The following is a 26,920-nucleotide window of genomic DNA, read 5'->3' on the forward strand; positions in this document are numbered from 1 at the left end:
ATACATTATTACATGATTCAGCAAATGAACTCCTTGGTATTTATCCAAGTAAGTTGAAAACATATCCAGACAAAAACCTGCACATACATTTTTATAACACTTTTATTCATAATTGTGTAAAGTTGGAAGCAGCCAAGACATCTTAATAGGTTAATGGATAAATAAACCAAACCATGGTGCATCCATGTGATGGAATGTTATTCAGAACTTTAAAAAATGAGTTATTTTTCTAAAGACTTGCAGGAAGCTTAAATTTAAGCTTTCTTTAAATGGGGAAAGACTTATGTCTTTTCTATTTTGGAAGTCCAAGTGATGCGATGTGGATATTATCCTGCATCCCAGCACCAATAGAGCTTGATGAGTTTAATTTGTAAAGATTTATTTATATCTGTCTATTCCATATCTGACTCTATATTTGGAAGACTGGTTTACTTGTAGTTGAGGCTAATCTTTCTTAAGGTGTTTGTCTGTTGACATTATTCCTAGGCCCGTAGCCCAGAAATTCTGATACAGTAGATATGAGATGGGGCCCATGAGTCTGCCTTCTAGTTAATTCATTGATACTTAGAGTTTGAGGATTCTAGTTTTAGGCCTTGGTTATGATATATAAAGTAACCAGTGTCTTGAAAGAGTACAAGAGTGTATCTGGATTTTCACATTTATTCTCATTTGAATTACACAGATTTAGTTTATCTAAACATGGTAGAAATCGATTCTTCCATTGGGGAACATTGTTGATCTTAAAACACACTTCCAAATAGACGACTTGAGCTCATACATTCTCTTCTCAGCTATCTCTGACTACCTTTTATGAAAGCTGAAATTACTGTTAATAAGTGAAAATTCACATATATGAGAAATACTGTATAAAATATTAAAATATTAAAAAGCATTGATCTAAACATTTTAGATAAATTTAAGTATTCAAAATTTAAAGCTATTAGAATTCTGGAGCCTAATTGCCTAACTGAGTTGAATGTAAATATTGTGACAATGAATTTTCTCTTTAAGAGACAAATATTATTGATAACATTTGAAGGCCTGTATAGCACCTTAATTTTATCTGGCTACATTGTTCAGCCTCTTTCACAAAGATTATCACTCTCCTGACTTGTTTATTATTCAGTGTACTTCTTTAACAGTATATTTTAACAACAATTATTATACGAGTTATACAAGGTATTGTTTGGTTTGTTTGTTGTTAGTTGTCTTGTCTAGAAGGGATGATTTTATCTCAGTTTCTTCACTGAATTCTTTAAATATTCTATGAAAAAGGAAGTTTGTCTTCCTCTTGCTAATTAGTTCGTTCATTGGTGAGTGCAGTGATAACATTCAGTTTAGCTGTTATTGAAATGTTAGACATTTAAGTTATTTTGGGATAGAAAGTTTTATAAGAATTAGTTTTTTAAAATTTTAACTTTAATAACACTTTTTACTTGCACCATCTCTTGGCAAAATTTTGTTTGTTTTCGGGTAAATTTTTGAAAGTAGAAAAAAAACTCAAAGCAATTTCTTATCTTTCCTAGATGTTTCATGGAACAATCACAGAAGAGCTAACCAGTCATGAAGAATGGAGTCACTATAATGAAAACATAAGAGAAGATCAAAAAGATTTTGTTTTTGTGAAGTTCAATGGCCTTCATTTAAAGTCTATGGAAAATTTGCAGTCTTGCATCTCTCTTAGAGTATGCGTCGTCTCAAACAATTTTATTACAGATATTCATCCACTTCAGAGTTGTATAAAATTAATCAAACTTGATCTCCATGGAAATCAGGTAAGCAATAGGCATTTCAGTTATTTGCATATTTAATGAAATTTCAGTTTTATTTAATACGTACTTATGTTACCTATCCACAGTATTTCTTAAAGATGGTCTTTTATCTAAAATATAAACAAAAATTTAACAATAAATTAAAAGCATGTAAGATGTATATATATACAGACACTTTGATGTAAATGAAAATGCATAAATAGTGTGTAATTCAGTATGTTTCACTGCTTAAATCTACAGCCTGGATTAAGAATGCCTCATGCTTCCTTAATTTTCCTTAGGTAAGGAAAGTATTTCAGAAAAGTTTAAAGAGTCAACCTATTACAAAGGAATTTTCATTGAACAAAAAAGTATCGTTATGCATTTTACTGTACTACTAATAATAAATTATCTCAGATGCCCAGTGTATTATGGTTTTCAACTAGCCATCATCATATAATTATAAATACTCTATTTGCTTATTAATTAGAAAATTGCTATTTGGGGAATATTGAATTTTAGATGTTTAATGTTTTACCATTTTCTGTGCTTTTTGAAAAAAGTAATTTTGGAATTTAAAGTATTTTTCATAATATTTCAGATAAAGAGTCTACCAGATACCAAATTTTGGAGTGGATTGAAGAATCTAAAACTCCTCTATCTTCATGACAATGGGTTTGCAAAGTTAAAGAATATATGTGTATTATCTGCCTGTCCAAACCTCATTGCCCTCACTATGTTTGATTGCCCAGTAAGCCTTAAAAAAGGATATAGACATGTTCTTGTTAACAGTATATGGCCTCTCAAAGCACTGGATCATCATGTGATTTCTGATGAAGAAATAATTCAGAACTGGCATCTTCCTGAAAGATTCAAAGCATGTAACCATCGACTTTTCTTTAATTTCTGCCCAACTTTGAGAAAGGTAATTGGCTTCTTTAGGGTTTCATTTTAATTAAATGTATAAAAGGAAAATTTTACCTTCTGAGTTCTATATCTAAATTATATGAACTCTTTAATATTTTTGCATCATGTATATAAAATAATATAAACCAGTGAATATATTTGTAATGTCTATCTGAAACTTTATAAAAGTTTGTATGCCTACTACATGAAAAGCCTGAAATGATCAAATTGTAGAGAAACAAATTTTTGTTTTTTAAATTGAAAGTAACTCTCTAATTTCTTCAGGATTTGGTATATGAAAGACTCCATTGGGAAATACTTAATGTTTTTTGAGAGCCTTAAAGGACAACTTAGATTATTATTAGAGGAAGATAAAATATTTAATTCTTACACAATTAATCTGGTTATTTAACAAGATCAAACCATCATTATCTGTTGGTTTATAAAATGTTAGAAGAAGTGATTGTGAAAAGTTGATGCCTAGTTAATGGTTACAGACTACTTAAGTGGATTTACAAAAACATAAGGAAACATTCTTTGTGACACATGAATGAATATTAGAACAAATCATTTAAGAGTTCAAAAGAGGGGGTTAAATTGGTACAAGATATAGTAACAATGTAAGTTGCAGGAGGTGTTTATAATATGTTCTAAAGATATGTGAAGTCACATATATGTGTGTAGAAAATTTGAGGAAGAATAGAACATCATTTTGAACATGAGTATATCTAAAAGAGTATATAAACATTGAACAGTGATTATGCATGGAAAAGCTGAAAATTACAAAGTTGGAAGAATTTTATTACTGCATATAATTTTTTTAAATTAGAGATATATTAGTGATTTTGTAATAATTTAAAAAATTTAGGATTTTGGTAATAATTTTGTAGTAATATTTAAAAATATAAAAAACACGGTAGTATTTAAGTCTGATATCTTAACCTGGGCCCTAAATAAAGAATTTCACTTTGGTACTTCACTTGTGTAGTATGGCATAATCAAAGGTGGCAAAACGCATGAGCCTTTTAAGGATAATCAAAGTGACTGAGATTCATTTAAGGAAGTAATGGAAAGTTGGGCAGTGGGCATTGAGAAAGAACTTGGACGACCTACTAAAGAGCTTAGACTTGATGAATATAATGAAGATTAATTGAAATTATTAGAGGTAGGAAAATTAGAGTAGGTCCCTCATAGTAAGTGCTCTATGAATAAATGGTATTGACAAGGTTTTTAGAAGGTGATCAACCCAATATTTTGCTAGCAGATTAATGGAGGATAGAAACCAAATGAAGGCAGGGGAATCAATTACTATCAGTTCAAAATGATGTGATTAGGATTGATATAGGCGGATACCAGTAATAAAGAAGAAAGAACACAGTGGAGAAGACAGATACATATTCAGTGAATGCCATTGTGGTAGGTGCTTTATACATTTTATTTATTCATTCTTTCACCAAGTATATACTGAGTACCTATGAAAAGGACTGTCTGGGACTTGTAGATTCAGTGGTAAATAATACTGACAAAATTATTGTCCTCTTTAAGTCTAAGGAAAAGGCCCAGAGACTAGACGAATCTGGAAACAAATATAAAGCAACTATAGAATGTCAGCTAGTGTAAATTGCTAAAGAAAAGAAAGTAAGACATTAACATAGACTGAAAGGGGTAGAGATTTGGGCTACATTAGGTAGGGTGGACAGGGAAGGCCTTTTTATTTATTCCTCATCATTTCCTTGGATGTGGAAAAGCATTCTTTTACAGGAGAAAATGAAGCATAGTGAGGTAGGAACTTACTCAATATTGGACAGAAAATGAGTCATGAGCTGGGATTTCAGCAAGTCTGCAGTCAACATTGCATCACAAATGACAGACAGTACGGAGATTTGAGTGTACTTTTCACACTGATTGAATGTGGGAATTGGGGAAGAATAAGTGTGGAAATACTTCACTATTTTGAAGCTGGATAACTGGGACACAAAAGAACTTATTTATCAGAAATGGCAGCACTTAAAGAGTTTTGGTAAAAGGTAAGTTTGGTCATACTTATGTGAAAGCAGGATATTAAAGAAGAAATATTAACTAGACATTGGATATGAAAAACAAAAATTCAGAAATAGTGTTCTGGACTTTGAGTGTAAATTCAGGAGTGTTTGCTTGGGGTCATAGTTAAAGCCTAGTTCTCTCAGGTAAATACAGGGATCAGTAAAGGCTGAAAACTAAGGTTACAACCTTGGGGCACAGTCTCATTTTGTGGGTAGAAAGCAGTGTAACCAATAAAGATAAAGGATAATCGATCTCAGCAGGGAAGAGGGAAAAAAGTTAAATTGAAAAAAAAAAAAAGCGCATTGGAATAATTTTTGATGATAAAGAGGATGTCGCATATTTGGAATTTCAATAGCTTGCAGTTGTTGGATATGAAATTGTAATGGGTTATATGTAATTGCCAAATATAGAACCTTTACTGAGAATGTTTTGGACAGAAGAAAGATAAAGCTTTAACTACAGGAAATAAAATTTATGAAAGATTTATTAAAGTGAAGTGGTACTTACCTCACTTTAACTTACCAAATATATAACTTACCATATTTAGAAACTGAGGATAAATAAGTTTTGATTAGAAAGAGAAAGAGATTGAAAATGTCATAAATGAAGAAATAATGGGAGAAAATCATTGTGAAGAAGTATGAATGGACGGCAACACAAATGGAGTAAGACATAAAGAGATATAGGCATACCAAATGCTGACATGATTTTTGTGAGTTGTGGAGATTTAAAGAAATCTTTCTGAATAACAATTTTTGAGTCTACCTATAAATTTGTGTTTGTTACTTCCACTAAGCAAGGTTCTTTTGATTGTTCTTTTATCATTGAAATGTTTTATATTTTATTTAATTTACAGCAAAAAAAAAAAAAAACTCTTGAGAAGGAATAAATGTATTTAGTAATACTTGAAATATATGTTTTAGAACATTTCATTGGACTTATTAACGAGTATAAGAATATTATGAAAACAAAAATAATGAGCCTTGTAAGAGTTCACACAATTATTTTATTTAATTGGTATTCTTTCTTAAGGAGAGCTTGAATGTAGAAATTAAAGAAGCATATGCCCATTTGAAAAGAGACAAATCTAGTAGTGTAATTAAAGCTTGTGCCTTATAACACACACACACACACAAATCCAGAAGGATTTTATCCTTAATTGTGACATAAAATGATTTCTAACCTTTATTTTTTGAGTCAGAAAAAAAGGAGGAAGCATGGATTCTTTTTTGCTGTATGAAATCAAAGTAACTTTAAAAATTTGAAGTGCTTAGTTATCTAAAATCATATCATGGAAGGATATATATCTATATTTTGATTGTTTTATATATGTAACTTTTTAAAGATCAGAGTGATCTGGGCAAGAAACCAGTGCTATCAGCCAGTATTGCATTTTGTTTACATCTAATAGAAATCCTTCTAAATAAGGATTTTATTTTCATCATGTTACAGAAAATTAGGATATAGGAAGTCCTTCCTTGTAGTTGCTCAAGGAAATCATGAAGGACCAAGGTTATTCTAGCTTCCTGCTCTTCCACCTTTAGCAAGTGGACAGACCCCCTACCTCTCATAGGCAATGAACTTCTTCACATCCAAGCATGTGCTTAGGTCAGAAAAAAGGATTGGTGAGAACAAAAATCACGTGCCAGTGAAGTCTGTTCATTTTATATTAGGAAATAATAGCTCCTGCAAATGTCTTACTTGATAGACTTCTACCACTGGAACTGCCTCACATGCCTACCACTAGATAGAATGGAATCTGGTATGACGAGTATTTTAAGTGTACACATTTACTTCCTAAACAAAACCAATATTCTATTAATAAAAAGAAAGAAAGAAAGATTCTTGTAAGGCAGCTAATATTTCTGTCACACAGAGCAAAACAAATTGATAATGCAACACAAGGTTGATACTTTAAGGTAGAGAGTTCTAGCTTGAGCATTTAGCATCCATTTGTTCTTTTAATGTAAATGTCAAACAAAATATAAAAATGGTATGTATACTTACCAAAAACGATTTAAAAGTAAATTTATAATTCACTCAATAGAGTAATATAGATTAAATAATTTTTTGTAAAATGTAACGTGTTTTTGCTTTCAAAAAACGAAAGATAAAAAAAGAATATACAATTATACAGTCTGTATGAAAAAAACCATAAAAGTGTCAAAAGTAAGATTATGCCTTATAAAAATTACATGTTTACATTTATGGATGTGACCTGAATGTAAATGTAAGTAAATTGTAAATGCATTATAAATGAATGTAAAAGCTAAAATGAAGTTATTTATTGGCAAGATTGATTCCAGAAATGAAAGTAACGATGAACAGATCAACATAAAATGCTAAGCAAATATATATTAAGTAGAACAAAGCAAAGAACTTTACATTAGTTTCAAACAATGTAGAATTCAGTATATAAAGGGTTAAATGTCATAGATAGGAACTCTTTCATTGATAGAAAAAGTAACAGCCAAAATAATGATATTTTAGTTCTGACCATTAATGTGCACAATAGTATTATGCAAAAACATATATCATAAATACTTTGATAAATATAAGAATAAATCAATAGAAAATATTGTAGTAGAAAGAAAACGTATCATTTTTATGTCAACAAATTGTGTGTGGAAAAATAAGCACATAGGGCTTCCACAATATCAGGAAGATGGAGTAGATATTCCTCTAAGTACAATTAAATATCCTTGACATTATATACATAGTAATTACTGTGTATTATATAATAAATTATATAATCTGTAATAAACATATTCCCTAAAACATTAAAATATATGTTCCTTAAAACATATAATGTAAAACATATAATTCCTTAAGATATATGTAATAAACATATTAATATCTTAAAAATTATACAGAAAACAAACATCAATAGACTAAAAAGGTAAAGAGAAGAGGCAGACTGGATAGAACGATTGAAACCCAAGGAATGACACAGTGGTAAGTTCTTCATTTTGCTGGTTTGTTTTTCTTCTTCGGTATAAGTCACAGTTCCCCAGAGGGACAGAACTAGTAGGATAGATAGATATATATAAAGAGGAGTTTATTAAGTATTCACTTACATGATCACAAGATCCCACAATAAGCTGTCTGCAAGCTTGAGGAGTAAGGACAACCTGTCTGAGTCTCAAAACTGAAGAACTTGGAGTCTGATGTTTTGAGGGCAGGCAGCATCCAACACAGGAGAAAGATGTAGGCTGGGAGGCTAGGCCAGTCATTCCCCAGTGCCAGACTGCATAGACATACTTAGCAGCTGAAAGAACCCCTATACCTTCATATATCCAAAACCTGAAGCTGAAAAATCCAGCAACACAGAAGGGACAAAGGGTGCAAACAAACAGAAAAAAATTATGAAAAAAGTAACGGAAGCTTGTGCTCTCTATCTAAATGAACAGGAAAGGGTCAACCTAGCAAGACTGATAACTTTTAGAATATAACCACTCTACTGCAGTCAAAGTACAGAAAAATCTGTGGTCTCACATTCGCCCATGCAGCAAAGTCTGGGTGGGGAGTTTAGACCTCTCCCTTTTTGAGACTCAAGTGAAGCAACCCAACACCCTGTAGGGTGGTGTCAAAGGAGGCCAAGTAAGGAACCAGGAATTTCATTTCTGTTGGCCAGTTATAAGCCCTTACTATCCCATTGTAGTGCAGCATTCCTGCCCCTCCTTGCTGAGGTGGTGTCAGAGGAGAACTAATGGAGATGAAGACTTTTACCATTGCCTGGTGATAACAAGACTACCCCTAAAGCTGTGCCAATTAAGACCACACAGGAGCTATAACCCCTACAATATAAACAATAGAAAAATATATACTGAAAAATGAACATAGCTTCAGGTATCCATGGAATTATTATAAAAGATATAACTTTCATGTCATGAGAATCTCAAGAGAAAACAGTGCAGTGCTGAAAAGGTGCTTGATTAAGAAATAATGGCTGAAAACTTCCCAAATGTTGCATTAGACATAAATCTGCAGATTTAAGAAGTTGAGAAAACCCCAAATCAGCCCAAAGAAATCCAATATCAAAAAAAATCTTAATTATACTTCTTAAAAATGATGACAAAGGAAAAAAATCTGGAAAACAAAGAAGAAAAACAACCACTTTACCTATAGGTGAAAAACAATGAGAATGACAGAAAATTTTGCACCAAAAACCATAAAGAATTTAAGCAAGTGGCAAAATATTTTTCAAGCTCAGAAAATAACACTATCAAATCATAATTCTATGGAAATGAAAATATTCCACAGGAATGAAGAAGGAATTAATATATACTCAGGTAGAGGAAAACTAAGAGAACCTATTACCAGCATACCTCCCCTAAAATAATAGCTAAAGGAAGTGCTTTCTATAGAAAGAAAATGTTAAAAGAAGGCTGTGGAATATCAGGAAGGAAGAAAGGACATGGTAAGCAAAAATATGGGTAAATGAAATACACTTTCTTTCTCTTGAGTATTCTAAATACTGTGTGAGCAAAAATAACACTGTCTCATGTTGTTCCAAATATATATAGAATGTATACTTAAGGAATTATAAACAGGAGTGTAAAGGGATGTTAAGATGGATAAGGTTTCCATACTTCATCTGATGTGGTAAATTGGTAACATTAGATGGTTGTAACATTAGTTGACTGTAGTACGTATATTTAAAGCATCTATTAAGAAAGCTCTACAAAGAGATATACAAAAACAATATATGGAGAGGAGTGATGTCAGCAAGATGAAAGAATAGGAGATTCCCAGTTCTAGCCTTCCCACAGAAGCACCAATTTAGTAACTATTCATGGATAATAATGGTTTTGTGAGAATTCCGGAACCCAGGGGAGAGGTTACAGCACCCAGTAGAGTGCAAAATCTGGGGAAGAATGTTAAAAGGATAAAAGGAACAGTTTTACTTCACATGTTTCACCCTCTCCCCAAGCTAGCAGAGCATCACAGTGAGAAGGACCTTTCTGGCCTCCCATTTCTCCAGTGGGGGAAGGAGAGTCTGAGATGAATATTCATTTTCCTTAGCATTTCAGGGTGTTGCTTGAGAGGTACACTTCTATCTTGCCTCAGTCAGAATGTGGGAGAATTAGCACAGCTAAATCATCAGGGGACAACTAGGAACAACAACAACAAAAAAGGGGGAGGGCAGAGCTCTTAGTGGTGGGCAAACACAGATATTGGCAGTAGCCCCATACCCCATACCATTAGCCTTGACTGACTGTAGACCTGTCAGTATCTTCACCTAACAACATCTTCTTCCAGTTGGCCCCAGCAGACCAGAGAGACCTGACAGCTGGCCTCACCTGACCTTGGACCCCATTGGCCTCATCTGACTTAAGAGCCAGTAGACACTAGTCAGCAGGCTTCACCAACCAGAGACACCAGCCAGAGCCCCAGAATCCCCGGGTGCACTGACTGGTGAAGACCTTTAATTCCTAAAGCCAGCCTATGAAGATGAGAGGATTGTTTTAGATATAACTGCTTCTTCAAATGCACAAACACCAACATAAGTATATAAGGACAATGAAGAATAAGGGAAACATTATGCCATAAAAGGAAGCTAAAGGAAACTAGTACAGCTCTCTCTAGCAACCAAACCTAAAGAAATGGAAGTCTGCAAACTGCCTGACAAAGAATTCAAAATAATATTCTTAAAGAATCTTAATGAACTACAAAAGAACATTGACAAATAACTAAATGAAATCAGAAAACCAATACATAAAAATGAGATGTTAAAGAAATAGAAACCATTAACCAACAAGAAATAGAAAACATTAACCAAAATGAAATTGTAGGCTGGGCGTGGTGGCTCATGCCTGTAATCCCAGCACTTTCAGAGGCTGAGGCTGGTGGATCACTTGAGGTAGGAAGTTGAAGACCAGCCTGGTCAACATGGCAAAACTCTGTTTCTACTAAAAATACAACAGCAAAAAAGTAGCCAGCTGTGATGGCAGGTGCCTGTAATTCCAGCTACTTGGGAGGCTGAGGTAGGAGAATTGCTTGAACCTGGGAGTCAGAGGTTGCAGTGAGCTGAGATTGTGCCATCGCAGGGCAGCCTGGGCAACAAGAGTGAAACTCCTGTCAAAAACAAAACAGGAAGGAAGGAAGGAAAGAAGGAAGGAAGGAAGGAAGGAGAGGGGGAAAGGAATTTTAGAGTTCAGTGTTATAATGAATTAACTGAAAAATTCAATAGAAAGTTTCAACAGTAGACTCAGTCAAGCAGAAGAAAGAATTAGTGAAATTGAAGATAGATCATTTGAAAGTGTCCAGTCAGAGAGACGAAAAGAAAAGAAAATGAAAAAATGTGAAGAAACTCTATGGTACCGATGAAACACCATCAAGTAAAACAATATACTGCATTATGGATATTTTACAAAGTTAAGAGAGACAGAAAAGAAGGAAGAAAGTTTATAAAATAATAACTGAAAACTTCACAGATCTGGAAAAAGAAATGGATGCCTATATTTAGGAAGCCCAAAAATCTGCACATAGATAGAAATGAAAGAAATTTATATCAGGACACATCAGAAACCTTGTGGGCTGGAAGAAAATGAGATGGTATATTCAGAGTACTAAATAAACAACAACAGCAGCAACAACAAAAAACAAAACCTGACACCAACCAAAAATATTCTGCCTAGCAAAATGCTTATTCAAAAAATAAAAGAGAGATAAAGACATTTACAGATAAACAAAAAGTGAAGGAGTTCATCACCATTAGGCCTACCTTACAAGAAGTGCTAAAGGAAGTTTTTTGAATTGAAACAAATTATTATTTTTTTATTATTTATTTTTTGAATTGAAACAAAATATTATGTCTAAACAAAATTTGTTACTGAATATATAATATGAAAGCTATGATATCAATGACAAAATATGGGAGGGATCAGTAAAAGTGCAGAAATGTACATGTGTTTGACATTAATTTATATCAGCTTAAAATAGACTTTATTAAGAGGTTTGATACAAATCTAATGATAATAAGAAAGATAAAACCTATAGTAGATACACAAAAGATAAAATAGCATCAAAGCATAACAGTATAAAAATTATCAGACTGCAAAGAAAGACAGCAAGAGAAGAAAGAAGAACAAGAGAACTACAAACAGAAAATAAATTGGTAATCATTAGTCTTATTATTAATAATTATTTTAAGTGCAAATGGATTAAACTCACCAGTTAAAAGATAAGGAGGGATTGAATGGATTTGTAAAACACCAAGACCCAACTATATGCTGCTTGTAAGAGACTTTCCTTGGATGTAAATGCTCACATATTGGTGAAGGTAAAGAAGTGGAAGAACATATTTCTTGCAAATCATAACCAAAGGATACCTGGAGTGACTATATTTATTTAAAAAGTAGGCTTTAATTAAAAACTTACAAAAGTCAAAGGAGGTCATCACATAATGATAAAAGGGTTAATCTGACAAGAAGCTATAACAAGTATAAATATATTTGCACTCAACATCAAATTATGTAATATATGAAGCAACATTAGCAGTTATTAGGAGAAAACAGAAACACAATAATACAAGACTTCAATACCCCACTTTCAACAATTCCTAGATCATCCAGAAAGTAAATTGATAGGGAACAGCAGACTTGAATGATGCTGGAGGCCAAATATACCTAACAGACATGTAGACAGCATCCAGCAGTAATATAATATACATTCTTATCAAGCACACACAGAACATTCTTTAGAATAGATGACATGGTCACATGTAAGTATTAAGAAATTTAAAATGATTGAATTTATTCCAAGAATATCTTCTAAGCACAATGGAATAAAACTAAATATCATTAACAAAAGGAAATTGGGAAAATTCACAAATGCAAGGAAATTAAACAACCATTGAGTCAAAAGAGAAATCAAAACAAATTATAAAACACTGATACAAGTGAAAATGAACTTACTAAAATTTGTGAAAACACAACCTACCAAAACGTACAGGATAAAGTAAAAGCAGTATGATAAGGGAAGTTTAATAGTGAAATCTATTTTTAACAAGAAAAAACTATCTCAATCAACTGTATACCTGAAGGAACTAGAAAATTAACAAACTAAACCTGAAAGTGGCAGAAGTAAATAAATAAAGATCAGGGCAGAGATAAATGAAATACAGAATAGAAAAAAAAAAAATCAACAGAACTCAGTTGTTTTTTTAAAAAGACATAGAAAAATGCAGCAATAATAACACAGAAAAAATATAAAACTTAAATAAATAAAATCAGAAATGAAAGAAGAGACGTTACAATTAATGCCACAGATATAAAAAAAAAGTTTTGAGACTCATTAAAAACATACTCCAACGAAGTGATCAACTTAGAAGAAATAAATAAATTCCCAGAAGCATACAACCTCCCAAGAACAAATCGAGAAAATATAGAATGGTTGAACATACCTATAACAAATAAGGAGGTTGATTAAGTAATCAAATTCCTCCCTAATGAGAAAAGCCCAGGGTCAGATGGCTTTATATATGAATTTTAAAGCATTAATACCAATTATTTTTAAATTTTACCCCCCAAAAAGAAGAGCAAACACTTTTAAACTCATAAGTCCAGCATTACACTTCTACCAAAGCCAGGGAAAAACAACACAAGAAAACGACAGGTCAATATCTGTGATGAACATGGATACTGCAATTTTCACCAAACTGAATCCAACAGCACATTAAAAGGATCACACACTGTGACTGAGAGAGATTTATCTCTGGGAGTCATGGATGGTTCAACCTATACATTTCAATCAATGTGATACACCACATTAACAGAATGAATAATGAAAATCACACAATTATCTCCATAGATGCAGAAACACATTTGACAAAAATTCAACACCTTTTATGATTAAAAAAGCTGTCATCAATTATGTATAGAAAGAGTTTCCCTTAATGCAATATAAGGACTATATATAAAAACCCCACAGTTAGCATCATACTCGACAGTGAAAAACTTTTAAGTTTTTTTCCCTAAGATATGGAACAAGATAAGGATGCCTCTGTTCAAAGTAGTGTTGGAAATCCAAGCCAAAGCAATTGGACTAAATAAATAAATAAATGCCATGCAAGTTAGGATGGAAGAAGTAAAATTATCTCTACTTGCAGGTGGCATGATCTCATATGTTGAAAACCATAAAACATGCTACAAGAATACTGTTAGAAGTAATAAATGAATTTAGTAAAGTTACAGGATTCAAAATTAACATACATAACTCAGTTACATTTTTATACGTTAATAATAAACAATCTGAAAAGGAAATTAAGAAAGCAGTCTCATTTAAAATAGCACCAGAAAGAATAAAATACGTAGGAATAAACCTATCCAAGGAGGTGAAAACTTGTTCACTAAAAACTATAAAACACTAATGGAAAAACTAAAGTAGACATAAATAAATTGGAAGATATCCTGGGTTCATGGACTGAAAAAAATTAGTATTGTTAAAATGTCTGTCCTACCCAAAGCAATGTATAGATTTGATCAATTCCTATCAAAGTAACTAATTTTTTACAGAAATGGAAAAAAAATCCTAAAATTAATAAGGCACCGCAAAAGATGCTGAATAGCCAAAACAATCTTAAGCAAAACAAACAAACACAAACAAAAACCAAATAAAGCTGGAGGCATCACACTTACTGATTTCAAAATATGTTACAAATCTGCAGTGATTAAAACAGTGTGGTACTGGCATACAAATAGACATATAGAACAATAGAACAGAATACAGACCCTAGAAATAAACCCATGGATATATGTTCAACTGATTTTCAGCAAGGGTGCCAAGAATACACAATAGAGAAAAGATATTATCTTCAGTAGGTGATACTGAGAAAACTGGATATCTATATCAAAAAGAATGAAATTGGACCTTTCTCTTATACTATACTCAAAAGGAATTAAAATATTAAAGGTAAGTTCTGAATCTATAAAACTTCTAGAAGGAAACGGAAAAACCTTCTTGACATTGGTCTTGGCAATGGTTTCTCTAATATCCCACTAAAAACACAATCAACAATAGCAAAAACAGTTAAGTAAGACTACATCAAAATAAAAAGGGGCTACACAGCAAGGAAAACAATCAACGGAGTGAAATGGCAACCTATAGACTAGGAGAAAATATTGGCAAATCATTTATTTAATGAGAGGTAAATTTCTAAATTATATAAAAAACCCTTATACCTTAATAGCAAAGACAAACAAAAAATAACCCAAATAAAGAACGGTTAACAGACTTGAATAGACATTTCTCCAAAGAATACATAAAAATGAATACATAAAAAGATATATGAAAAGATTACTAATCATCTGAGAAATGAAAATCAACGAATGAGGAGATACCACCCTATACTTCCTAGGATGACTATTATTAAAACACAACAAAGCAGCCTGTAATTCCAGTATTTTGGGAAGCTGAGGCAGAAGGATTACTTGAGGTCAGGAGTTCAAGACCAACCTGGACAATGTAACAAGACCCTGTCTCTACAAAAAATTAAGAAATTAATCAGGTGTGGTGGTGTGCACTTATAGTCTCTATTTGGGAGGCTAAAGGTGAGAGGATTGCTTGAGTCCAGGAGTTTAAGGCTGCAGTGAGCTACAATTGTGCCAGTGGCGCACTAGCCTGGGTGACAGAGCAAGACCCTATCACTTAAAAAGAAAGAGTTGGAGAAATTGAAACCTTCGTACACTGTTGGTGGCAAGGTAAAATGGCACAGCTATAATGAAAACATTATGGAGGTTTCTCAACAAAGTACAAATAGAACTATCATATGATCCAGAATTCCTACTTCTGGGTCTTTATAAAAAACAGAAATTAAAATCAGGATCTTGAACAGTATTCTATGTTCATTGTAACATTATTCATAATGGCCAAGTGACAAAAACAACCTGCATGTTCACGGAGAGACGAATACAGAAAGAAGCTGTGTACATATACAATTGATTATTGTTTAGCCTTAAAAAAAGAAGGAAATCCTACCATTTGTGACACCATGGATGGACCTGAAAGATAGTATGCAATGTGAAACAAGTCAGTCATGGAAGGACAAATACTGGATGATTTCTCCTATGTGAAGCATCTAACATAGTCAAATTTACAGTAGTAGATAATCAAATCATGTTTACCAGGGGATAGAGAGGACACCATGGAGGTATTCAAGATTTACAAATACCCAGTTATACAAGATACTCATCCTGCAAATTGATGAGTTCCTGCAAATTGTGGTACAACATAGAGCCTAAAGCTTGCAATAATGTATTGTAAACTTAAAAGTTTATTAAGTGAGTAGATCTCATGTTAAGTGTTCTTACCACAAACAAACAAAGGAAAATAAAAGTGACACAAGAGAACCAAAAGAACTTTTAGAGGTTATGGATATATTTATTACCTTGATTATGGACATAGTAACACAAGTAATACATATGTCCATACTCCCATTAATTATGTTTAGGCTTTTTGTGTATACAAATTATATGTCTGGAAAGCTAAGGGAAAAAAGCCTCACTATAGATAAATCTAAATGTAATTACAAAAATGTTTAAGCAACCCATAGGAAATCAAGAGAAGAAAACAATGAAAGAATAAAACAGAGGAATCTAACAGAAAACAAACAATAAAATGGTAGTCTTAAGCATTAACCTGTCTATAATTACATTAAAATTTACAGTAAATGATCCAATTATGCAAGGTATAAGAAAGAGACTGGCAAATTGGGCTTGAAAACATTATTCAGCTGTGTGCTGTTAACAAGAAACTAATTTCAAATTGAATGTTACAGGCAGATTGAAAATAAAATGATGGAAAAATACATATCATACAAAAATTAGTTAAAGAAAAGTAGGATTGAGTAGCTGTCTGAATATCTGATAAAGGAAATTTCAGCACAAAGAGAATTATCAGAGGTGGAGAGAGATACTATATAATGATAAAAGATTCAATCCACTAATAAGGCATAGCCATTCTAAATGGGGATGCATTAAACAATAAAGCAACAAAATATATGGACAGAAAACTGAAATGAGAAATAGGCAAATCTACAAATATAGTTGGAGATGTCAATACTTCTCTGTATAAACTAGACAGGAAATTAGATAGAACAACTATACATAAAATTAGGATATATATAGAAAATCTGAGCATCCTATAGTATGTAATTGACATTTATATAACACCACCCAACAACAGCCAAATATACATTATTTCAAGTGTCCATGAAATTCTGTATAGACTATAGCCTTAAATCAAATATCAACAACTATTCCTAAAACAAATATCAATAAATTTGATAGAATTTAAATCATACAGGGTGTGCTATCTGATAACAGAAAGATAAGAGGAAAATCTCCAAATACTTGGAAACTATTACACATTTCTAATAAATCCATTAGTCGAGGAAGTCTTTCGTGTGTGTGTGTGTGTTTGTTTTATGTTTTTAATTGTATAATTCAGTGGTTTTTTGTATATTTTATCATTTCAATAGGTTTTTGTGGAACAGGTGATGTTTGGTTACATGAATAAGTTCTTTAGTGGCAAGTTCTGAGATTTGGGTGATCCCATCACCACAGCAATGTACACTATACCCAATGTGCAGTCTTTTATCCCTCACCTCCTGTCACCCCTTTCCCCAAGTCCCCAAAGTCCATTGTGTCATTTTTAAAAAAAAATGTATGTGGAAGTTCAGAGTGTCATATTTTTTAATTTTTTTTTATTTAAGTTCTGGGGTACATGTGCAGGTTTGTTACATAGTTAAATATGTGCCATGGTGGGTTGCTGCACCTATCAGCCTATCACCTTCTTATGCCTTTGAGTCCTCACAGTTTAGCTCCCACTGTGAGTGAGAACATACAATATTTGGTTTTCCATTCCTGAGTTACTTCACTTAGAATAATGGTCTCCAATTTTATCCAGGTTGCTGCAAATGCCATTATTTCATTCCTTTTTATGGCTGAGTTGTATTCCATGGTATATGTATACCACATTTTCTTTATTCTCTCGTTGATTGATGGGCATTTGGGCTGGTTCCATATTTTTGCAATTCCAAATTGTGCTGCTATAAACATCTGTGTGCAAGTGCAAGTATCTTTTTTGTATAAAGACTTCTTTGCCTCTGGGTAGATACCCAGAAGTGGGATTGCTGGATCGAATGGTAGATCTACTTTTAGCTACTTAAATAATCTCCACACTGTTTTCCATAGTGATTGTAATAGTTTACATTTTCACCAATAGTGTAAAAGTGTTCCCTTTTCCCCACATCCACACCAGCATCTGTTATTTTTTTTATTTATTTTTTTTTTTTATGGCTATTCTTGCAGGAGTAAGGTGATATCACCTTGTGGTTTTGATTTGTGTTTTCCTGATAGTTAGTGATGTTAAGCATTTTTTTTTTCATATGTTTGTTGGCCATTTGTATATCTTCTTTTGAGAATTATCTATTCATATCCTTAGCCCAAAAGAGGATGGTGTAAAAGAAATAAAGAAACGGTTAATGAAATAAAAATGTAAATACAAAATATTAAAAGTTGTGGAACACAGCTAAGGCAATGCTTACAGGAAAATTTATAGCACCAAATTAGAAAAGAGGGAAAATATCATATCAATGATCTATGCTTCCCACTCAAGAACTAGAAAAAGAAGAGCAAAATTAACCCAAAGCAAGCAGAAGGAACAAAATGATAAAGAGTGAATATTAGTGAAACTGAAAACCAATGAAGTTGAGAAAATCAGGAAAACATGCATCTGGTTCTTTGAAAAAGTGAATAAAACTGACAAACCTGTCAAGACTGACAAAGGAAAAAGGAGAGACAAATTATCAACATCATGCATGAAACCAGGGAGATTACAGGCCTTGCAAATGTTAATGGAATAATAATACTAAATACTTCTACACACATGAACTAGACAGTTTGGATGAAATGAAACACTTCTACAGAAAACAACACAAACTACAAAAACTCACCCACCATGAAATAGATAATTTGAATAATTGTATAACTATTAAGGAAATTGATTTCATAGTTTTAAAATTTACAAAAGAGAAACACACAAGCCTAGATTGCTTCACTGGAGAATTATCCTGATCATGTAAAAGTAACACCAATTCTGTACCATATATTCCAAAAACTAAAAAAGGAACACCTCCTAATTTATATTATGAAGCTAACATTATCTGGATACCAGAATGAAAGGCAGCACAAGAAAGGAAAACCACAGATCAATGTTCCTTAAGATTATAAGCACAGAAATCTGTAAAAATATTAGCGAATGCAATTCAGCAGTATATAAAAATACATACTATGACCAAGTGGGACCAAGTATAGGAATTCAAGGATGGTTCAACATTCTAAACCAATGAACACAATCCACCTTATTAAAAGACTGAAGAAGAGATGTCATACCAATTCATGCAGGAAAAAAAAAAAATGACAAATTTCAGCATCTATTTGTGACAAAAACTCACAAAAGTTGTTTAGAAAACAACTTCCTCAACTTGCAAAAGAATATCAAGAAAATACCTACAACTAACATTATGCTTAATGGTGAAAGAACGCTTTTCCCACATTATTGGGAATAAAGCAAGGATGTCCACTCTCACTTCTCTTTTCAACATAGTGCCAGAAAATAGCCAGCACAATAAGGTGAGAAAAGGAAACAAAAGGAATAGAAATTGGAAAAGAAGAAATACAACTCTTTTTGCAGATCAAATGATCACCTATGTAGAAAATCCTTGAGAATCTACAAAGAATATATTAGAACTAATAAGTAAGGTTAGCATTGTCTCAGTATGCGAGATAAACATACAAAACTTAATTATATTTCTATATACTAGCAATGAACACATGGAAGCCACAATTTAAAATACAGTTTATCATCATTCAAAAAAATGAAATACTTAATATATAAATCTAACAATACATGCACAGTACTGCTGTGATGAAAACTACATAACACTGATTTAAAAATAAAAGTAAAGATCTCAATTCTACCAAAATTTATACACAGCTTCAATGCAATTCCTATCAAAATTCCATAAGATTTTAGATGTAGTCAAGGTTATACTACATTTTATATGGAAATATAAACAAACTAGAATTGCTAAAACATCTTAGAAAAACAAGAAAAAAGTGGGATGCATCAGTTACCTTATTTATTGTAATCAAGACTGTGGTGGTATTGATAACACATGGGCACACAGATCAATAGAACAGAAAATAAAACCTAAAAATAGGTTCATGCAATATGTTCAAATGAATTTTGGCAAAGGTACAAATGTAATTTAATGAAGTAAAATAGTCTTTTCAATAAATGGTCCTGGAGCAATTGGGTATCCATAGCCAAAACAATAACAACATCAAAAACCCTCAGGCTAAGTTTCATACTTTATAAAAAAATTAACTCAAAATAGGTCAAGCAGTTGTGTAAGATGTAAAGTTACAGAATTTTAGGAAAGTAATACTTTTGGGGATCGAGGACTAGACAGAGTTCTTAGACCTGACATCAAAAGTATACTTTGTAAAAGGAATAAAAGATAAAATGCACATAATCAAATATTTTTTTCAAAAATTTTGCTCTATGAAAGACCCTGTTAAGAGAATGAAAAGATAAGCTACAGATTTGGGGCAAGTATTCACAGACTCCATGTATTTGTTTGCTAGGGCTGCCATAACAAAGTACCACTAGGTAGCTTAAAGAGAAATGTATTTATTTATTTACAGTTCTGGAGGCTAGAAGTCCAAGATTGAGGCATCAGCAAAGTTGGTTTCTTCCGACGTCTCTCTCATTGGCTTGTAGATGCTCTTCTTCTCCCTGTCTTTACGTGTTTTTTCCTCTGTGAAAGTGTTTGTGTCCAAATTTCTTATAAGAACACCAGTCATACTGTATTAGAGCCCACCCATATGGTCTTAACTAATTTACCTCTTAGAACCCTATCTCCAAATACAGTTACATTCTGAGTTATTGGAGGTTAGGAATTCAGTATATGAATTTGAGGGGAAACGATTCAGCTGAAAACACCATTTATCTGAAAACGGACTAGTATATAGAAAATGTATACAACTCTAAAGCCTTAACACACACACACACACACACACGTCAAAAACATGAAAAAATCTAATTAAAAATTGAACAAAATCCAGAAGAGGAATTTCACTAAAGGGTATATATAGATGGCAAAGTAATTATGTGAAAAAATATTCAATATCATTAGCTGTTAGAGAAATGCAAATTAAAATGACAATGAGACATTAATATATAACATTCAGAATGGCTAAAATTAAAAAAAAAATAGTGACAATAAATTCTGGCATGTATGCAGAGAAACTTGTAGGAAAATAAAATAGTACAGCCACTCTGGAAAAGATTTTGGCAGTTTCTGAAAAAAAACTAAACATGGAATAATCATATGATTCAGCAATTGCAATACTGAGAATTTATCCCAGAGAAATGAAGGCGTTATGTTCACATAAAAGCTTGTACATGAGTGTTTAAAGCAGTTTTGTTGGTAATGGCCCCAAACTGGAAAATAACATCCTTCAATGAGTGAATGGTTAAATGAATTGATACATACCTACCATGGTATAGTACTCAACCAGAAATACTAACAAATTATTGATATACATGCAGCAACCTGTATGAATGTCCATAGAATATGCTATTTATGTATAATTATTTCAACAATAGAAAAATTATATTTTCACTGCTTAGCACGCTTAGAATACTCAGTTTTATTATGTAACTACTATTTACTATGTTCCAGTTTTGTTCTATGCCCTGGGTTTACAGTTAATAAAACACAGCCCTCTTGTTCCTCAGTGTTTACCAAGTGATCCTTAGAAATACTGATTTAAATAATACACAAGCTTCCATGCTAATGTGGGGAGTTTCACACAGATTTTTTACCATTTTGTGTGACTATTAAAGTGAACATAATATTAAAAGAATAAATAAAAAGGTAAAAATTATATGATTTTTCTTTATTTGAAATAAACACTTATGGGATTGGTATGTTTTACACTTTTCAAATATGCTGAGAAAATGTGTGCCAAATTTGGATTTTTAAACAAAATTAACTGACATAATTGTACATATTTAGGGCGTTCATGGTATTTCAAAACATATAGTGTATAGTGATCCAATCAGCATAGTTAGCATATTCATCATCTCAAACATTGATCATTTCTTTGTGTTGGGAACATTCACGATCTTCCTTCTGGCTATCTAAAACTATATAATATATTATTATTAACTATAGTCATTCTGCAGTAGTATAAACAGTAGAACCTATTCCTCCTATCTATATGTAATTTTCTATCCTTTGACAAATCTTTTTCTATCTCTTCCTTCCCTCGACCTTTCCCAGTCTCTAGTATCCTCTGTTCTACTTTTTACTTCTATGGTATCAAATATTCTTATGGAAAATATTCACAAATAAAATAGAAAAAGATAAACTTTATGGACAAGATAGTAGAACTAAAAACATGGAAATAGGAAAGGTAAAAATTATATAAGTACAATAGGCATTTAGAATGTCAAATTAATTGGGAAATTGTTTTGCATCATTTTATACAATGTGACTAGAATATAGTTTTAGAATTAGTTTTTAAACTACTCTCACTGTCAACATGCAACACACTCTCATCCGTATGAGTCATAATTATAAAAGTCCTTAATTTTCTTTTGAATGTGTCACTCTACTTCATTCCAGGATTAGTAATAGCCCCTGTTTCATTTCAGACAAGTAGTATAGAATTTCTCTTATTCTACCAATCATTTCATTGATTGTTGATAGTTTTTTGCCTAAGCATCTTTTGTTCTTTGCTAAGCCTTTACTATAATTCCTTTGATTGGATTGAAAACATTTGTAGTGATTATCTTTTATAGTTAATTTGATTTCATAATTTTACATTATATTAGTTTGGATAAATTAGTACATTTCTCTCTTTAGATAAAATTTTGTAAGTATCAAATATAATAATGTATGTGGAAGTCCCTTATAAACCCAAAAACACTATATCATTTTAAGTATTGCTATAAAACTGTTGAAAGATAACATTGTTTGCATGCTTGAAACCTCACAACAACCCAGTGAGCTGTACCATTGTTATCTCTGTTTTACAAATGATGAAAACATAATACAGATAGGTTATTTACCCTATAACACACAGCTAGCAAGTGGTAGAATGAGGATTTAAACAAATGTAGTTTTTCTTCAGAGCCATCACTTCTTTAATGGAGAAAATACATTGTTATTATTATTATGTTTTAGAAAGAGCGTTCCTTCGTCTTCAGACACCAAATGGTTTATGGCATTTGTAAAATTTTGCAGGGTCTTTATTGCCAGTTTTCAAGATCATTGTTTTATGTCATGAGAAAGCTTAAGTATTGTGTGGAGGTTACTTGTTCTCTGGAAGGGACACTCATACTACCCATAGCTGATGAATATTCTGTTTTTCTGTTTAATGAGAAGGAATTTTTCATTACTCAGTGAGAAGCAGGACTCTGATGTAAACTGCAATATGAGCTTAATGGTCCTCTACTGATGAGAACTGCTTCTGACCAGGGCTACTTGGGCCTAATCATCTAAATTCCCTCCTGTATTCTTCCTCCTTTTCCAACACTTCTACCACCAGCCCCATGCCACCACTTATGCATTTTTACGCTATTACTCTCAACCCCTTTAATCCTAAGCCACAGGTGGCATCATGAGCACAAATGTAATTAACAAAGAAACATACAGATTTGTGGAAATCACATCTATACTGGAAACTAGTAAAAGATAATATTCTTAAAAAATATTATTAGCTCTGGATAATTTTAGACAGAGCAAAGACTTTTTGTCAGATACAATGAAGGTGAGACTGCTATGGTCTAAATGTGGCCAGTCCAAAATTTGTATGCTAAAATATAATCTCCAATGTGACGTATTTGGAGGTGGAGACTTTTGGAGGTGATTAGATCATGAGGGTACAACCCTCATAAATAGGATTCATGTTCTTTGTAAAGAGGCCCCAGAGAGATAGGTCCCCTTTCCATGACATGAGGACATGGTGGGAAGGTGTCATCTATTAACCAGGAAATGGGCCTTAATCCAACACTAAAACTTGTAGTAGCTTTATCTTGGACTTCCCAGCCTCCAGAACTGATAGAAATAAGTTTCTGTTGTTTATAAGCTACCCAGTCTGTATTTTGTTATAGCTACCCAGATGGACTAAGACATAACTGAATCAAAAGAAGAAACTAAGGCAGCCTGACTTTAAGCTATTCTTTCTGAAAAAAATTATAAAATCACAGGAACTAGAGGAAATTCTGCAAAACCCTCTGTTTTCAGGGTGTTGATAGAACAAGTGACAGGATCCATTACTACAGAATAGGTTTCGTGGAGAGATTGAAGTACAGTCAGGGTTACAATTAATATCAAATGGTATATGACAGGACTCATGTGAGACAGAACAGCTAGGAGCTTCAGAAAAGAACTTAGACTCAGCTACATAACTGAAATAGTTGATAACCTAAATAAAAAATTCAATATGAGAAAGCTGACCTTTGACAGAATGGCTTCACCAAACTGAGAATAAATATATAAAGTTATGAGGAAAAATGTAGACATTCATGTGATATTTGTGAATAAGAAGGAATTACGGTAGAGAAAATTAAAACAAATAAAGGAGAAGCAATAATCAAGGAAATAATGGATAAAACATCCCGAATCTGAGTACTGGGCAAAATTCTGTGAGCAAAGTACATAAATTTTCTTTAAAAATCTTTGAAGTTCAATTCTCTAATCACAGGAAAAAATGCAGAAGTATTTATATTTCTGATGAATCTTTTGAATGTAAGAAATCACTAGGCAAATAGAGGTGTTGGCATGAGTGTAGAGCCTGTGAGGCAGAGTGGAAAGCATTTGCAAAGGCACAGAGGTATTGATAGAGCTTGGCACATGCGAGTGACAACAAGTAGTTTCGTGTTCTTGGAGTTTAGAGGATATGTTTGGGCATGTCAAATGATGCTGGAGATAAAAACGGGATTAAAATAGCAAAGGGTGTTATATGTAATACTAAGGAGACAGGACTTTATCTTGCAAGATCTTGGGGAAACATTTTAGGCATTTATATGACCTGATTTTTATTCTAGAAAAATCATCCTGTATTCTGTAATTTTGGAGTGGAGGGAAATTGAATATAGGGGAATTAGGAGTCTATTATAATAGTTTAGGTATAGTGTATAAGGAACAGATTGAAGAGCTATTTGATAGAATTTAGTGATTTATTGAATGGAAAAGGGTGCGAGAGAAAGAGGAATATGGGTTTATTACTTGGTTGACAAGAATAGTTTTTGTGACTATACAGATAATACAATATTAGTGTGGATTGATTCAAGTTAGGAAGATAATTATTTATGGTTTTGACATGAAAGTAAGTAAATGGAATTGGAAGTTTATTTTATATGCCTGTAATTTAGGAAAGAATGTCTGACAGGAGATTACAGCTATGTGAATAATCTAGGTATGTGAGGCAGTAAGATATAGCAAGGAAGGTGATCACTTGAGAAGAGTTAGCCAAGAAAGATGAAAAAGAATGAAAATCTAAATTGAATCAAATGTTTAAACGTTTGTAGAAGAAAATAAACCAGCAAAACATACTGAGAAAAGTTTAAAACGGAGAAAAAGAGTGTGATGTTTTTGTATCCATGCAGACATCACAAAATAATTGAGCAAAATAATTGAGCTACAAGAATGAATTAATTGACATTGGTAAGTCAAGCTTGGGGACCAACAATGATGATTTCTTAGTATTTTAATAGTCAATTGATAATCAAATGCCAGTTATAGACAAGATAGCTCAGTTAGTCCAGATATGTAGGATGAAGAGTTGTTAAATTTGGCGAGTTTATATGGAGAAGATAGACCAATGATTGCATTAGAGTATACTTTGTCAGCTAAAAACATCAGGATTAATAAATAGAGACATTATTCAAAAATCTGTTTGCAAGTGAGGGAATAAACTGTTGCAATAGTTAGAGTGGGATTATTACAATATGGAGAATGTTCTGACTATAAGATCTGCAAAAGTCTCAAGGGTTAGGCAAAAGAGTTTCTCATTTATAAGGAGGAATAAAGAAGACTAGAAATAAGTGAATGTGGTGAAGTGGAATAAAGAAAAGTGGTATGGTCTGACCTTAGAGCACCGACTGTTTTACCCTGAGACAAACCTATTCTCAGGAGGGGTTGTTAAAGGGAGACTGTGTGCTGGCTCGGGCTGATGGTGAGCCAAAGTTCAGGGGCCAAGGGGAAGGAAATAATCTTAACCAAAGTTTGGCTAACAAATATTTTGTTCCAATTGATCAGTAGGGACAAAACCTTTCAGCTAATTGTTAAAGAAGGGAAGAATGGGAATTTGGAAGGTCTGTGCCAGGCCTTGTTAGAGATAAACAAGAAAGACATCCAAGAGTATTATTTAAGTCAGTCATTAAGAACAGGGTGCTTCTTTTCAGTAAGCCATTTCCTGAAACAAAGGACTGGGGAGATTTCTTAACTTTCACTGTTTTCGAAGAACACAGGGGTCAGCTAAAACTCAACATTGTCGAGTGTGACAAATGAATTATTTCACAGGACACAGGATAATATTGTATAAAGACACTGAATGCAGATCAACATCAAGAAAGTCTTCTTGGAGGAAGGAACTGAGTCTCCCAAAGACTAAAATTGTGAGATAAATCATTGAGAAAGGCAGTACAAGAAATACAGATGGCATTTGTAAAAAGCATTTAAGTTTGATTATCAGGTAATTCTATGTAGGATGAATGGAGATGAGATTAAGGGGCTAGGATGGGACTAGATCAAGAAGGACTTTGTGTGGCAAATCAAGAAATTTATAATTTGTCTTTCAGTGGTAAGCCAATGCAATATATTAATCCAGAGTGCCATATGATAAGATTTGCATTTTGGAATGCTCAATCTAGCAATAGTGCATTTTATGGTTTGGAGGGAGTGGGGGAACAGGAATTAATGAAGATATAAGTTAGGAGAATTTTAGTAAGTTAGGGAAGTAATGATAAAGACATGGGAAAAGCAATGGCAGAAAATAGAAGACAAAGAGAGGTAAGACTGATATTTGGGATGTTGAATGTACTGAATCTAGTAACATTTGCATGCAGGGAAGCATAAAAGAAAAGAGAACCTAGGACAGTTCCAGGGTTTCTGGTTTAGGCAACTGTGGCCAGCGGTA

The 26,920-nt window shown here is 32.7% G+C and overlaps 1 protein-coding gene across 1 annotated transcript in view; it reads left to right on the forward strand.

Annotated features, from left to right (window-relative positions):
• LRRIQ3 (leucine rich repeats and IQ motif containing 3) overlaps positions 1-26,920 on the forward strand; it is a 167,523-nt gene that overhangs the window by 12,993 nt on the left and 127,610 nt on the right. Inside the window, exons 2-3 of the mRNA XM_007978288.3 lie at positions 1,527-1,775; positions 2,353-2,676. Of these exons, the coding sequence (XP_007976479.3) occupies positions 1,527-1,775; positions 2,353-2,676 (573 nt within the window). The remainder of the gene's footprint in view (positions 1-1,526; positions 1,776-2,352; positions 2,677-26,920) is intronic.

Source organism: Chlorocebus sabaeus, chromosome 20 (genome assembly GCF_047675955.1).
Source record: "Chlorocebus sabaeus isolate Y175 chromosome 20, mChlSab1.0.hap1, whole genome shotgun sequence".
NCBI lineage: Eukaryota > Metazoa > Chordata > Mammalia > Primates > Cercopithecidae > Chlorocebus > Chlorocebus sabaeus.